The following is a 15,325-nucleotide window of genomic DNA, read 5'->3' as shown; positions in this document are numbered from 1 at the left end:
ATCTTCAATTGAATTTGTGGCCATCTGAATAAATATTACAACTGTTATATCAGTTAGTTACTACTGATAGTATAATAATATAATATATCAAACAGTTCGTGGTAACGAACCGTAGTAGGAGCTACCCGGCTCAATAGTAACCGAAACTCTAAAAAACGAACTAATAGTTTCATCAAAAGATTCAAATTTTAATGCTGATTTTAAATATATAAGTTTCATCAAGTTTAGCCTTACCCATCAAAAGTTATGAGCCGTAGAAAGTTTGCCCTATTTTTGAAAATAGGGGAAAACTCCCCCTAAAAGTCATATAATCTTAACGAAAATCACACCATCGAATTCAGCGTATCCGAAAACCCTACTGTAGATGTTTCAAGCTCCTATCTGCAAAAATATGGAATTTCGTGTTTTTTTTTTGCCAGAAGACAGATCACGGATGCGTGCTTATTTGTTTTTTGTTGTTTTTTTTCCCAAGGGTGATCTTATCGACCCAGGGGCCCTAGAATGTCGCAAGAGGGCTCATTCTAACTGAAATTAAAAGTCCTAGTGCCCTTTTTAAGTGACCAAAAAATTGGAGGGCACCTAGGCCCCCTCCCACGCTCCGGATCAAAATTTCGAGATCAGTTTTTGAAAAAAATTGACAAATTTTGACCATTGTTTACATATAGTAATGGCTATCGGGAAGTGTACAGAAGTTTTTAGGGGGACTTTTTCGAGTTGGGGTGGGTATGGGTTGGGGGAGGGGGTTTCGTTGGGGGATATTTCCATGGAGAAATTTATTATGAGGGAAGAGAATTTCCATGAAGGGGGCGCAGGATTTTCTACTATGATTAAAAAAAAAAACAATGAGAAATAAATAAAAAAAAGTTTTGTCAACTAAGCAGCATTAAAACTTAAAATGAACAGAAAATACTGTGCGTGTAAGGTGGTTCGTCTCCTCCACAATACCTCGCTCTTTACGCTAAAGTTTTTTTTAGTAATTTCAACTATTTATTCTACGGACTTTGTGATTCAGGGGTCATTCTTAAAGAATCGTGATGAAATTCAAGCTTTAGTGTAAAGAGCGAGATATTGACGAGGGGATAAACCCCCTCATATACGTAATGAAAACATACAAATATAGAAGTTCGTTACGTTAGCTGATTCGTAAGTTATTTATATTTATTACTAATAAAAACGTTCGTAAAAAAATAAAAAGTTCTAGCTGTATTTTTAATTAACCAAAAACCGGAGGACAACTAGGCCTCCTCCCCCACCACTTTTTTTTCAAAATCGTCCGATCAAAACTATGAGAAAGCTATTTAGCTAAAAAAAAGTTATTAATATGCAAAATTCATTTTAAATATTCATGTGCGGTGAGCCAAAATCAAAACATGTATTAACTCAAAGACGTCCAGAAATTAAATAAAAAACAAGTTTTTTTAAGTTTAAGTAAGGGGCGACATTAAAACTTAAAACGAACAGAAATTATTCCGTATATGAAAGGGGTTGTCCCCTTCTCAACACCTGGCTCTTTCCGCTAAAGTTTTTTTTATTGTTTTAAAAAGTAAAGTTGTGAGAAAGAGTCAAACTTTAGCGTAAAGAACGTGGCGTTGAGGAGGGGACAACCCCTTTCAAATATGGAATAACTTCTGTTTGTTTTAAGTTTTAATGTCGCTCCTTGCTTGTAGTTAAAAAGAATTTGTTTGTTTTTTTTATTTAATTTTGTATAAGCGCGGGGTTTGTACTTATATTATTTACTTTGTATGATATGTTTATTCATTTAACTGTCATAGTTAATCCGTTTGACGGAAAGATTTCAGGGATAGACATCCCTGTTCGCTGTGGAGTAGAGCAAGGTGCCCTTACATCCTTAATTACGTTTAATAACTGTATTATAAATCCCATAGGACTAATATATTCTCCCAATTCAAACCACGAGTGCAACCAGTGTTATAGTATAAAATTCCATAGAACCAATATATTCTCCAAATTCAACCCACAAAATTGAAACCAGTGTCGTCGTCAAAACTCCCATAGAGTCAATTCAGCAGTAATGAATAAGAAGTATTATAATTACGAAAACTCCAGAAGGGGGTCTCCGTCTGCAAGTAAAGGAGTTTCCATCCAAAACCATATTTTCGAGATATCTTTCTCAAAAGTGCAATCGTATATAAAGCTGTTTGTAGGAAAGCACAACTAATAATGTTCTAAAGATTTTTAATAAACTAGATTAATTAAATTAATATTTAATTATTATTTTTTTAATACCCACCTTTTTATTTTTTAGCTCAGGCTTTGAAAACTTTCTTTGTCAATATTTTGACGAACGAAGGAGAGATTTCTTAATGATTTGGAATATATTTTGTTTGATATTCCTCCAGTCCAAAATTTTAACGGGAATACTGAAGAACTGTTGACCTGTTTATTTATTTTTTTCGTTTTTTAAATTATTATTATTGCTTTAAAATCAGTAACTGTAATGAATTTTTTCAACTTTTCTTTGATGTTGGTTTTATGGATTTGTTTAAACTGGTATCTATTGTGTTTATTTATTTTTCAGTCAAATAAGAATTAAATGATTAATTTTCAATTACGTTTCAAGGTAAATAAAACTGATTGGATATCGGTTAATTTTAGACATTTGCTTATTTCCTGAAAATTTTAGGTTGCATCTAAACAAACTGAAATCTTTAATTGAATCGTAACCAATCTTAATTGAATCCAAGCTAAATCCAATTTAAATGAAATCCAAATCTTTTGCTGAAATCCAAATCAAACCTAGATTAGAATTGAGCCTGCTTTAAATTTTTAGTTCTATCACTTAAAGTACTAAGTACATCAAAATGAAAATACTTTTTTGCACCCTGGATCCATCTTTGAGCTTTTCGTATCTGCAAGCAGGGATTTTCTAGGATTTTTTATTTTCTTACAAATTATAGAATTTATAAAATTCTAGAAATTCTTAGCCCTGTGTAAATTTTTACCTTTTGGCCATGCTGAACCATAAAAAATAAGCAAACTTTTTCGGTAAAATTGGTAATGCCTTTTTTCATAAAAGTTCTTGGACAAGCCAATTGATTTATTCACCTTATTTCCGGTTTACACGAATCTAAAGATCCGTGTAGATCTGGTTTATCCGGATCTGATGGAACGTAATATATAGATCCAACTGCTTGATTAAGCAAAAAGAAAGTTTTATTCAACTGAAATAAGGGACCAGCATTTAAACTCAAGATGAACAGAAATCATTCTGTATATGAGGAGGGGCTGCCCCCTCCTCGAGTCTTTTCTTTTAACTCTAAAGTTTTTTAGTACTTCAAAAAAGGTTCTTATTCTAATTTAATCACCCTTGTGTTTCAGGAGTTGTTCTTAAAGATTTGGAACAAAAAGTCGAACTTTAGCGTAAAGAGTGAGGCATGGAGGATCCCCATCCTCCATGCCTCACTCTTTACGCTGAAGTTCGACTTTTTGTCGAATAGAAATAATTTCTGGTCGTTTTAAGTCTTATTGTTGCTCCTCACTTTCAGTTGAAAAAGCTTTTTTTAAATTTACTTTCATGTCGTCTTTCAAATAATGCCTGGGAAATCCATCTTCCCTCGCTGAATATTCCCCCTGGGAAATTTTCTGCGGACATTTCCGTCTGAAAAACTTTCCTAATCTTAATTTTATTTGAAAACAAGATTTGTTTTTATCTATTTCTTTTCAGAAAATCCCCCCTTCCAAATCCCTTCTTACGACCTTCATCTATTAGGACAACACCTGCTTTTCGTTTGGCCCGATATGGACGGGCAAATAAATATTTTGGGTTCTCTTTTATCCTTTATCCTTATCCTTTTTATCAAACAAGGGTATTCGTTATATCTTAATCATTGACATACAGTTTGCTAGACGCGTACCTAGAACCAATCGACCAAAAATTATTGATGAAATAAATAAAAAAACATTGGAGTTGAACATAGTACGGCTCCATAGCATCTTGTAAAAAAGATTGATAAATACACCAAGAATTTTTCCATCTAGAAAAGAAGGAATAGTAGCTTATTGAGCTCTGGTGCACACTAAGTAAATAGCTGATTGAATTGATTCAGTAAGCGCTTTTGAATTCAATTCAGCAATTATTATTGCATATTTAATGTAAAAAAAATGCAAGAAACATCTGTAGCTAAACTTTTTTTTAGATTTTGAAGAAGCAAGCTATAATGATGGTAAAATTGAAGTTTTTGGTATCACTTCTTCTTTTCATATTGCGCAGATGCAAGTTGGACTTTCATCCCCTATTCGTTTCGGACAGGCGAATACTGTCAAGGTAAGCATCGTTTGTGACAGGCGAGTTCTGTCAAGTTAAGCTAGGTTTGGGACAGGTGAATACTGTCAAGGTAAGCTTCGTTTGAGACAGGTGAATACTGTCAAGGTAAGCTTCATTTGGGACAGGCGAATGCTGTCAAGGTAAGCTTTAAGAAGAATTCAGGTTTGAACATACTATATTACCAGATTCTAAGTTGGTGTTTCCAGTTTTGGCTAGTTTTCAGGCTTTTTAAATTTTGATCCAGTAAGTTAAATGAAAGCTATTTCCTCAATTTGAAAAATTGGTGCAGTTCGCCAAATTTGCTACTTTGCCTGATGAATTTCACTATTCGGGTAGTTTAATTTAAATGTATGCAATTTAATGAAATTTAATGTAATTTTTTTGAAAGTAATTATGAATTTAATTGTAATTTGAACATGTAATGTAAATGAAGGTGGCAGCCGCCTCCAATTATGATATTTCAAGCATGATCTCCTAAACTCATTCTGAATAAGGGTCAAATTACAATAAAGAGACAAGCGAGGGGCCACAAAAGCAACGGCTTATATTATCCACATATTTCTTTTCAATATATATATATATATATATATATATATATATATATATATATATATATATATATATATATATATATATATATATATATATATATATATATATATATATATATATTTATATATATATATATATATATACATATATATACATATACATATACATATATATATATATATATATATATATATATATATATATATATATATATATATATATATATATATATATATATATATATATATATATATATATATATATATATATATATATATATATATATATTACATAAAAAAAAACTAGTTTTTTTAACTGAAAGTAAGGAGCGACATTAAAACTTAAAACGAACAGAAATTACTCCGTATATGCAATGGGTTGTCCCCTCCGCAATCCCTCGCTCTTTACGCTAAAGCTTTTAATTGTATTAAAAAGCAGAATTGTGGCAAAGAGTCAAACTTTAGCGTAAAGAGCGAGGGATTGCGGAGGGGACAACCCATTGCATATACGGAGTAATTTCTGTTCGTTTTAAGTTTTAATGTCGCTCCTTACTTTCAGTTAAAAAAAACTAGTTTTTTTTTATGTAATTTCTGAACGTTTTTGAATTAATGCATGTTTGATTTTGGCTCTCCACACATAAATTATTAAAATGAAATTTGCATATTAATTCCTTTTTTGGCTAAATGGCTTTCTCTTAGTTTTGATCAGACGATTTTGAGAAATAAGGGATGGGAAAGGAGGCCTAGTTGCCATGCAATTTTTCGGTTACATAAAAAGGCAACTATAAATTTTTATTTTTAACGAATTTTTCTATTAGTAAAAAATATACGTAACTTAAGAATTATCTTACGTAACAAACTTTTATATTCTTTAATTTTTATTATGTATATGAGAGGGTTTGTACCCTCGTTAATACCTCGTTCTTTACACTAAATCGCAAGTTTTGTCCCAATTCTTTAAGAATGACCCCTGAATCAGAAAGGCCGTAGAATGAATAGTTGAAATTACTAAAAATACTATAGCATAAAGAGCGAAGTATTTATCTCCTCCTAAATACCTCGCTCTTTATGCTAAAGTATTTTTAGAACCCCTCACATGCGTAATAATCTCTGTTCGTTTTAAGTTTCAATGCTACTCTTTACTTTCAATTGAAAAAAAAATTTTCCATGTTTATTTTTTCATTGTTTTTTTATAGTAATTTTAGAAAATCCTGCGCCCTTTTCATTGAATTTCTGTTCCCCCATGACACATTTCTCCATGGAAAGATCCTCCCACATAGCCCCCTCCCCTCAACCCCACCCCCAAAACCAAAAAAAAATCCCCTGAAACCGACTGTACACTTCCCAATAACCATTATTATATGTAAACACTGGTCGAAGTTTGTAAGTTGCAGCCCCACCCCCAGGGACTTTGGGGGAGTAAGTCATTCCCAAAGACATAGTTATTATGGTTTTTGACTATGCGGAACAAAATGGCTATCTCAAAATTTTGATCTGTTGACTTTTGAGAAAAAATGAGCGTGGGAGGGGGCCTAGGTGCCCTCCAATTTTTTTGGTCACTTAAAAAGGGCACTAGAACTTTTCATTTCCGTTAGAATGAGCCCTCTTGTGACATTCTAGGACCACTTGGTCGATACGATGACCCCTGGAAAAAAAAAAAAAAAAAAAAAAAAAAAAAAAACAAACAAATAAACACGCACCCGTGATTTGTCTTCTGGCAAAAAATTCAAAATTCCACATTTTTGTAGATAGGAGCTTGAAACTTCCACAGTAGGGTTCTCTGATACGCTGAATCTGATGGTGTCATTTTCGTTAAGATCCTACGACTTTTAGGGGGCGTTTCCCCCTATTTTCCTAAATAAGGCAAATTTTCTCAGGCTCGTCACTTTTGATGGGTAAGACTAAACTTGATGAAACTTATATATTTAAAATCAGCATTAAAATGCGATTCTTTTGATGTAGCTATTGATGTCAAAATTCAATTTTTTAGAGTTTTGGTTACTATTGAGCCGGGTCGCTCCTTACTACAGTTCGTTACCACGAACTGTTTGATATATATATATATATATATATATATATTGCTTCCTTAAAGCTATAATGAATTTCAAAACGCTTGAATATTTTCGGAACAATGTATACTCTCGCATTTATTTTATAGGTGTTTACGTTTGTACTTGTTGTACTGGGTTTAGACTGTTAGTAATACACTTCTTGAGTTGACTTTATTTTCTAACTTTGTAAATGCAACGTTCGTTGAGGTAAAAATTCAGATTCTTTCTCTTGAATTTTTTTGCTAAATAAAAAAAATCGAAACAATCATCGTCATCATTTGTCTCCTATTATAATCATATTCACCAGTTTTCTTTCATTTGTCATCTCATTTGTGACCATTCCCATTTTCAGCAGTTATTGTCTTATTTTCCGTCGTATGTCCTCATTGCCATTGTAAACATCATCACATGTCATCGTCGTATTACCGTTGTGTAGTGAGTAACGACCTCTAATCCATAGTAATCAAAATCTAAAAACTTTTTCTCAAAAAACTGTCATGTGAGGAAGAATCGGCATTTGAAGCTAATTTAGAAATCGGCCGTGGTTTTAAGCCACTTAAAACCGAAAGGTTTTAAGTGGCATTTTCCAAAGTGTTGAGAAGTGAAAAATTGTTTCGGAAAATATGCCTCCTTATCTCTCTCAAAATCCAGTCGTACCTTTCTGGCCATCCCATAGTGAGCCTTAGGTGACAATCTTCGTGGCTGTTGGTGAGAAGTGCTCTTAAAGCTTTTTGGTCTGCAAGAATTGTTAACTATAATTATTCTGCATATTATGAAGTAAGAATTGTTTTCTTAACACGTTTCCTACTCTATAGGTTTCTCACTATTTTCGCTATCAATCTTATCAAACGACCACTTTTCATGATCCGTTTTGTTAGTTATTATTTTAAAAACTTTTTCCACAAAGTAAGTTTTCCAAAGAAAAGTAAAGGGCTCCATTAAACGAAAAATAAGCAGAAATAAAGTCAAATTATCTACCAAGCGTAAAACTACCACAAATCACCAGCAATAAGTAAATGAAGCCCAAACGAACAGAAATTACAATAAATAACACACTCAAACCCAAAACGAGTAAAAATGAACATGAATAGGGCTGACAACCCCCATACCTTCTCAAGACCAGAGCATAATTTGCACTTTGTTGAAAACAAACAAACAAATGAATGTGGATTGATCGTTAGAACAAAAAAAGTGAATTTAAAATGTGTTTTGTTTAAGACAACCAAATCTTGTCAAACGACCGTTTTTATGATCCCTCTTGTTAATTCTTGAAGGAGTTTTTCATGATTATCATGTTCAATCAACTTAAAACCCCTGTACTCATTTCATCTAATTCAACGTTACTACACATTCCTGAAACTTCTTCTTCTATATCTTCCAAGCTTCCACTACAGATAATTTTACTCAGAAAGATTCTGATCCTTTTCATTTTGTTGCTGGGAAGAATATCAGTAATAACATCATCGGTACTTTCCAGATCTTTCATATATGGAGTAATTTCTGTTCGTTTTATGTTTTAATGTGACTCCTTACTTTCATTTAAAAAAAAAACTTGTTTTTTTTTAACTTCTGAACTTTTTTAATTAATGCATGTTTTGATCTTGGCTCTCCGCACATAAAAAATTAAAACGAAATTTGCATATTAATTTGTTTTGGTTAAATGGCTTTCTCATAGTGTTAATCGGAAGATTTTGAGAAAAAAAGGAGCGAGGGAGGAAGCCTAGTTGCCCTCCAATTTTTTGATTATTTAAAAAGGCAACTAGAACTTTTAATTTTTTACGAACATTTTCATCAGTAAAAAATATACGTAATTTACGAATTAACTTACGTAACGAACTTCTATATACGTATGTTTTATTGCGTATACGAGAGGGTTCACCCCTCGTCGATACCTCGCTCTTTCCACTAAAGCTTAAATTTTGTCCCAATTCCATAAGAATGACCCTTGAATCACAAAGGCCGTAGAATAAATAGTTGAAATTACTAAAAATACTTTAGCGTAAAGAGCGAGGTATTACGAGGAGGTAAATCCCTCATGTGTAATAATTTCTGCTCGTTTTAAGTTTTAATGCTGCTCCTCACTTTCAGTAGAAAAAAACTTTTCATATTTATTTTTTCATTGTTTTTTTAATAATGCTAGAAAATCCTGCGCCCCCTTCATTGAAAGTCTCTTCTCCCATGAGAAGTTTTTCCATGGAAAGATCCTCCCATGTAACACCCCCCCTCACCTCAACTCTCCCTCCCAAACCCAAAAAATCCCCCTGAAAACGTCCGTACACTTCCCAGTAACCATTACTATATGTAAACACAGGTCAAAGTTTGTAACTTGCAACCCCTCCCATGGGGATATATATATATGTATATATATCCGGTGACATTGGGGATAAAATGAGCGCGGGAGGGGGCCTAGTTGCCTTCCAATTTTTTGGTCGCTTAAAAAGGGCACTGCAACTTTTAATTTCCGTTACAATGACCCCTCTCGCGACATTTTAGGACCACTGGGTCGATACGATCACCCCTGGGGAAAAAAAAACAAATAAACACGCATCCGTGATTTGTCTTCTGGCAAAAAATGCGAAATTCCAAATTTTTGTAGATAGGAGCTTGAAACTTCTTCAATTAAATTCTCTGATACGCTGAATCTGATGGTGTGATTTTCGTTAAGATTGTATGACTTTTAGGGGGTGTTTTCCCCTATTTTCTAAAATGAGGTAAATTTTTTCAGGCTCGTAACTTTTGATAGGTAAGACTAATCTTGATGAAAGTTATATATTTAAAATCAGCATTAAAATGCGATTTTGTTGATGTAACTATTGGTATCAAAATTTCATTTTTTAGAGTTTCAGTTACTATTGAGCCGGGTCGCTCCTTACTACAGTTCGTTACCACGAACTTTTTGATAGTAATAGGATTGCATTTGTAGCTCTAGATACCTTATTAGGAGATTCTAGAATATTTTTAAGTGTTCACCAGAAACTTGTAAAACCCTTGTAATACATAACTTCCCATCCATTTGTGTGAGATCAGCAGATAATGTCAACTTTCCAAAATCAGTTATTAAACAGTTTGTGGTAACAAATTGTAAATGAGTGACTCGGTCCAATATTGACCAAAACTTGAAAAAAAAAAAAAAAAAAAAAAAAAAAAAAAAAAAAAAAAAAAAAAAAAAATGATAACAGAACCTTAGTGTAGAGTTTTCAAACTCCCACTTGTAATGATGTGGAATTATATTTTTTTTCAAAAGAAAAATCGCGGATGTATGTTTATTATTTTTTTTTTCTAGGGATAACCGTATAGAAGGTTTGGAGAAGGCTCATTTAAACGAAAATCAAAAGTTGTAATGCCCTTTTAAGTGGCCAAAAAATTGGTGGGAAGCTAGCCCCCTCCCACGACCTTATTCCCCCAAGGTCATCCAATCAAAATTTTGAAACAACCATTTTGTTCAGTATAGTTGAAAGGTCAAATAACAATGTCTTTGGGGATAACATGATCCCCCAGAGCCCTCGGAGGAGGGGCAGTAAGTTATGAAATTCGCCCATAATGTACATACAGTATTTATTATTGAGAAGTATGCTAAGGCTAAGGGTATTAAGGTGAATTTTTTAGAGAAAGTTGAGGGGGATGTTGAATCAAATCGAAACTCACGTTGTGCAGATAAGTTATCAAAAGAATCTATCAGTAATATCTCAGGAATATTTTAGAGTTTTAAGTTGAAACTTTCTGGGTTGTTGGATAGGGATATTGAAATTTCCAAAAGGGCCCCATGTACATTCTTCTACTGCTACTTTTATAACTATTACTACTACAACTCTAAAGGTATTAAGGCGCAAATTTCTGGGTATGATTTGCATGATGTTGACCTAAACCAAAAAACACTATGTGCATGCAGGTTGTTAAAAAGGAGTATCTGCAATATACCACAACTACTATTGTTACTACTATTTCTTCTACTACTACCATTGAACTACCATTGAATCGATAGAATCTATGTTCATCCAGGTTGTCAAAATGACATAGATGGGGTAGCTCAAGGATGATATAGTATATCGAGTCGAAACTATCAGAGCTACTGCTACTAATACTACTACTGCTACTGCTATTACTGCTACTATTAAAGTAAATAAAAAGAAACTTATGTACCTCTTTGTTTGTAGAGAAATGCACTTAGGTCTACACCACCTTCTGGTGGGATATGCAACTCCCTTCTAGTCGGTGCACTTTTGTAAGTATGATTACGCATTTTACCGGAGGTGGTTTACATCACGACATTGGTATAAATGAATAAACCGTATGCATGCCGGATATGTCATAAAACTTTTACTGCTCATTTTCATTTATTCTCATATTTCAAAAATATTAAGAAATTCCACATTTTCACATCTCTAAGCCTTATGCCTACAAGGAATGTGCCAAATCATTCTCTCAAATTTTAATTCATGCACCTATTTGAGTCTTAGTTGGAGAAAAGCCTCACCTACATCAGTACATAGCTCCAGAAAACATATTTTCAACTTGATTCTGCAAGAATGACCATATATTATCTTTCTTGCGCTATAATCCTGCAATATATTTGTTTTCTTATTCTTATCTTACTTCTTTGATTTAGCTTGTTTAAGTGCTTATTTAAAGTGTGAGAAAGTCTTTCAAGGAAACATATTATCGAACATTTAAACAGAAAGTTGAAAAGTCAGAAACACACGAAGGGAATTTTCAAAAACAATATGTTTAAAACAAAAAAAAATTAGTTACCATAGTTTTTTGTTTAGCAGAATTTTAAATTAAACAATTTTAGTTTCGCAGAATTTTCAAAAATTCGGAAATACATTAAGAGAATTTTCAAAAAGTTAAATACATGTAAAAAAAACTCATGTGAATTCAAGAGAATTCAAGAAATAACTTTGGCAAAGGAATTAGCTGTAAAAATTTTTAGTCAACCAGAAGAAGCTTCATCCAAGAAATAAAAAAAATAGGTGCCGCAAGGTTTATCCGGAATAGATGAGACCATCAGTAAATTTGAGATACAGACTTTATATATTACTAGTGGGCAAAATGGAATTCTAGAGCAAAAGGCGATCCTGACTTATCTAGTAACTACAGAAAAGCTATTTCACATGCCGTCAAATCGGAAATTTAGGAAAACGGGGCGTTAGCAAATGAAAAAAAGAAGTAGCGAGCCGCTTGATGTGAGGCCCTGGTGTCGCGGTAGCGTCAGGGGGTCACCAAGGCGTCGTTCAGTGGCTGGAGAACTGGCAACAAGCCACTATGACGTCACTCTGCCGTGCCTATTGCCCCAGAAAGGTCTTATTGCTTACGTGATATCTTGTGTCACGGGTCTCTTGATTCCTTGAATTCGTGATTGTTTTTTGGCTTTTTTTATACTGGCAATCATGGAAGTGTTCCTTCAACTGCATATTTTTCAAGTATCTTTAAAGGGATTAGTTATTTCCTTATTTGGGTTCGTTATCTGTTAATCAAGTTGTCTGACTCTTTTTATGTTAATTCTCATATATTTTCTCTATTTTCCATCTCAACAGCTACCTTTTAACTTAACTCATAATTTGATTCATTTATGTTCGTTTTAGAAGTTTTACTTCTTGTCTTTTGACTGCATTTCTCATTTGATGTGTCTATATATTGTCATTTTTAAAATTTGATTATTTTTAGATTGTTCTTCGAGGATTAGTTCCTGCTCAAGCAGATGGTGAGCCATGGGAGCAACAACCTGCCGATATTACTGTCACAAATATTTCAAAGTCAAAAATCTTACACCAGAATTAAAACACCTAATAATAGTGATATACAAATGTAAAGTGTTTGTAACTTTTAGGCTAATTTCCAGTGCGATGCACCCAAAAGCTATTAGCATCTAATGTGTCGTATATCGAGAATCTTTGTCTAGCTCAGTGCAATCCGCCTTATTATAATTGTTTAAGCCTTACTTTAGGAAGGACCCTTACAAGATTCTTATAAAAGAACTTATAGTTCTTTTTTAACCCTCAAAAGATTAATGAAAACTACAAAAGATTAACTACGAAAAAAATCATACCCAATGCATTGTCAAAAGATTTATCTCGAATTCATTCTTGCAAATCTATACCCGAATATGTTTAAAACTACATCAAATACATTACAATACATTTACGTTGTAATCAGTTATGGTACTTATCTCTTGTTTGCTTATTCAAGGACCATGGGCGGATGGGATAAGGGGGTAGCGCTCCCTTTGAAAAACATTACCCCCTACCCTCGAAAAGAATCCTCAAAAGTAATTAATGGAAAAGTTTTTTTCTCGTTATCGTCTCGTATGAAAATCCGTATGCTACGCTCATGCGGAGGGTTGACTAAAAATGATTTCTAGCGGAACTTTCTTATGGGAATACCTTCCAAACTAGACACTTGTTCGAAAACAGATTTGTAAACCTTGGCATTAGTATCCTTGACAAATAATATTGATTTATTGGAACTGTCATAAATTTAAAAAAACTAACTTGCAAGGGAAAGTCAAAAGAAAAAAAGTTTCTTTTTTAACTTTGAGGAAAAAATAATATTGAACAATTGGAAATGGAATGAACTAAATAATCAGTAAGAAAATGCTTAGATCAGAAGTAAATCTGAACCAAGTCTATAAAAGAAAATTCGGAAAAAGCATAAAAACAGTATTTTTTGCAGGATTTAGTTCTATTGTTTATTTATTGTTTATTTGATTTTTATTTGGTTTATTTCATTAGGTATATTTATTATTTATTGATTTGCTTAAAAATTGCACGATTGCACAGTGTTCTCTTATTTGTTTGGAGCATGGATAGTGATGTCCCTAGTAACCCCTCCCTAATCCCTAAATCCCTAACTGAATTTTAGTATGGACTAAATCGTATTGGCTTATAAAAAAGAATTTTGTTTTGTGTTCGATGGAAAAATAATCTTTTGTAATTTTTCATTTTATTGAAATTGCTTCTGAATATCCTTGTTAGTGTAAAAATGAAGAGTAAATCAAGTAATTTCATAAAGAACCTTAAAATAGGGTAGAATGGCCTTCCTCAGATTGGCTTCTGGCCAAATGGTAGTTACCATATGGCAAACAGCCATATGGCAACTTACATATTGGTCACAGTTGTATAGTCAGGTAAGGCGTCGAGGGATCTGAACTACCTTCAAAACCTTAAAATTTAGAAAAACTCAAGCCCATAAATAAACATACTCAAAGCCCAACCCCCTCCCCCTAAATTATTTTTGTTATACTCTTTCATTCCAATATGTAAAAATATAAAGAAAGCAATGAGGTTAGGCACTCGTAGATTAGTTTTTATTTAATAAATACGTTTCTATATTAGACAATATTTTTTTAGACATTATCTCAACTGTCTAATACTTTTTTCATTTGCCGTTTGCTGGCATAACTATTTAACTTATATTTTGGTTTAGTATGGAAAAATGGGTCCAAATGGCAAAAAGGTTTTATATTCTGTCAGCATTACCATTTTAATACTTATAATCTTCTGTTTAAATAGATTTGATACTTATTTAAGAACACGCCCCTCTTCGTAAGAATTTCGTTTAAACCATTTCATTGGTATAATCTCGTAATTTTTTCGAAAAGCCAAACCCTGAAGAAACTGTATTCCCTCTTTGTTTGTTTACTTATTATTGGTAAAGAATTTAGGCATTACCATCATTATTGCCTGTCACTACTCTGTCGCTGTCTATGACATTACCTTTCAATTTTACCTTTCATTACCTGAGGCATTACCATCGTTATTACCTGTCACCACTCTGTCGCTGTCTATGACATTACCTTTCACTTTTACCTTTCATTACCTGAGGCATTACCATCATTATTACCTGTCACCACTCTGTCGCTGTCTATGACATTACCTTTCACTTTTACCTTTCATTACCTGAGGCATTACCATCATTATTACCTGTCATTACTCTGTCGCTGTCTATGACATTACCTTTCACTTTTACCTTTCATTACCTGAGGCATTACCATCATTATTACCTGTCATTACTCTGTCGCTATCTATGACATTACCTTTCACTATCTATGTTTGTTAGTATTAGTGTCTCTGTTACGACAGCGCTGCTGTTTTATTTGTAATGATTTAGTAATGATTATTAATTACATGCATAATAAGGGTTGTGTAATAACGCAAATCCTTACCTTAAATGCTTCAAAGCCAGTACTGGAACATAGGGTGGTAATAAAAATTACCGCCAGACTTCTCCGATCTGAGCTGCGGTCATAACATGCTCTCACCTTGGTTCTGATTTCCGAGGTCCTTGTCATACAGATGTCATGAAGTGTGTCTTGGCTGACCTCTTTTGCGCCTTCCTCGGTGGGCCGCTCGTACGCTGTATTTAGAAGTGAATAGTATTTTCTTTGTTTTCTCATTTATTTTAGTATCTATGAACAGATAATGTACAGTTTGCTAATATTG

General features: G+C 33.2%; 1 protein-coding gene across 1 annotated transcript in view; it reads left to right on the top strand.

Annotated features, from left to right (window-relative positions):
• LOC136040076 (diacylglycerol kinase epsilon-like) overlaps nucleotides 1-12,893 on the top strand; it is an 88,778-nt gene extending 75,885 nt beyond the window's left edge. Inside the window, exons 10-11 of the mRNA XM_065724151.1 lie at nucleotides 4,158-4,285; nucleotides 12,552-12,893. Of these exons, the coding sequence (XP_065580223.1) occupies nucleotides 4,158-4,285; nucleotides 12,552-12,665 (242 nt within the window). The 3' untranslated portion in view covers nucleotides 12,666-12,893. The remainder of the gene's footprint in view (nucleotides 1-4,157; nucleotides 4,286-12,551) is intronic.
• The last annotated feature ends 2,432 nt before the right edge of the window (nucleotides 12,894-15,325 follow it).

The sequence above is a fragment of the Artemia franciscana genome, chromosome 20 (assembly GCF_032884065.1).
Source record: "Artemia franciscana chromosome 20, ASM3288406v1, whole genome shotgun sequence".
Lineage (NCBI taxonomy): Eukaryota > Metazoa > Arthropoda > Branchiopoda > Anostraca > Artemiidae > Artemia > Artemia franciscana.
This window is presented reverse-complemented; position numbering and strand designations above follow the sequence as displayed.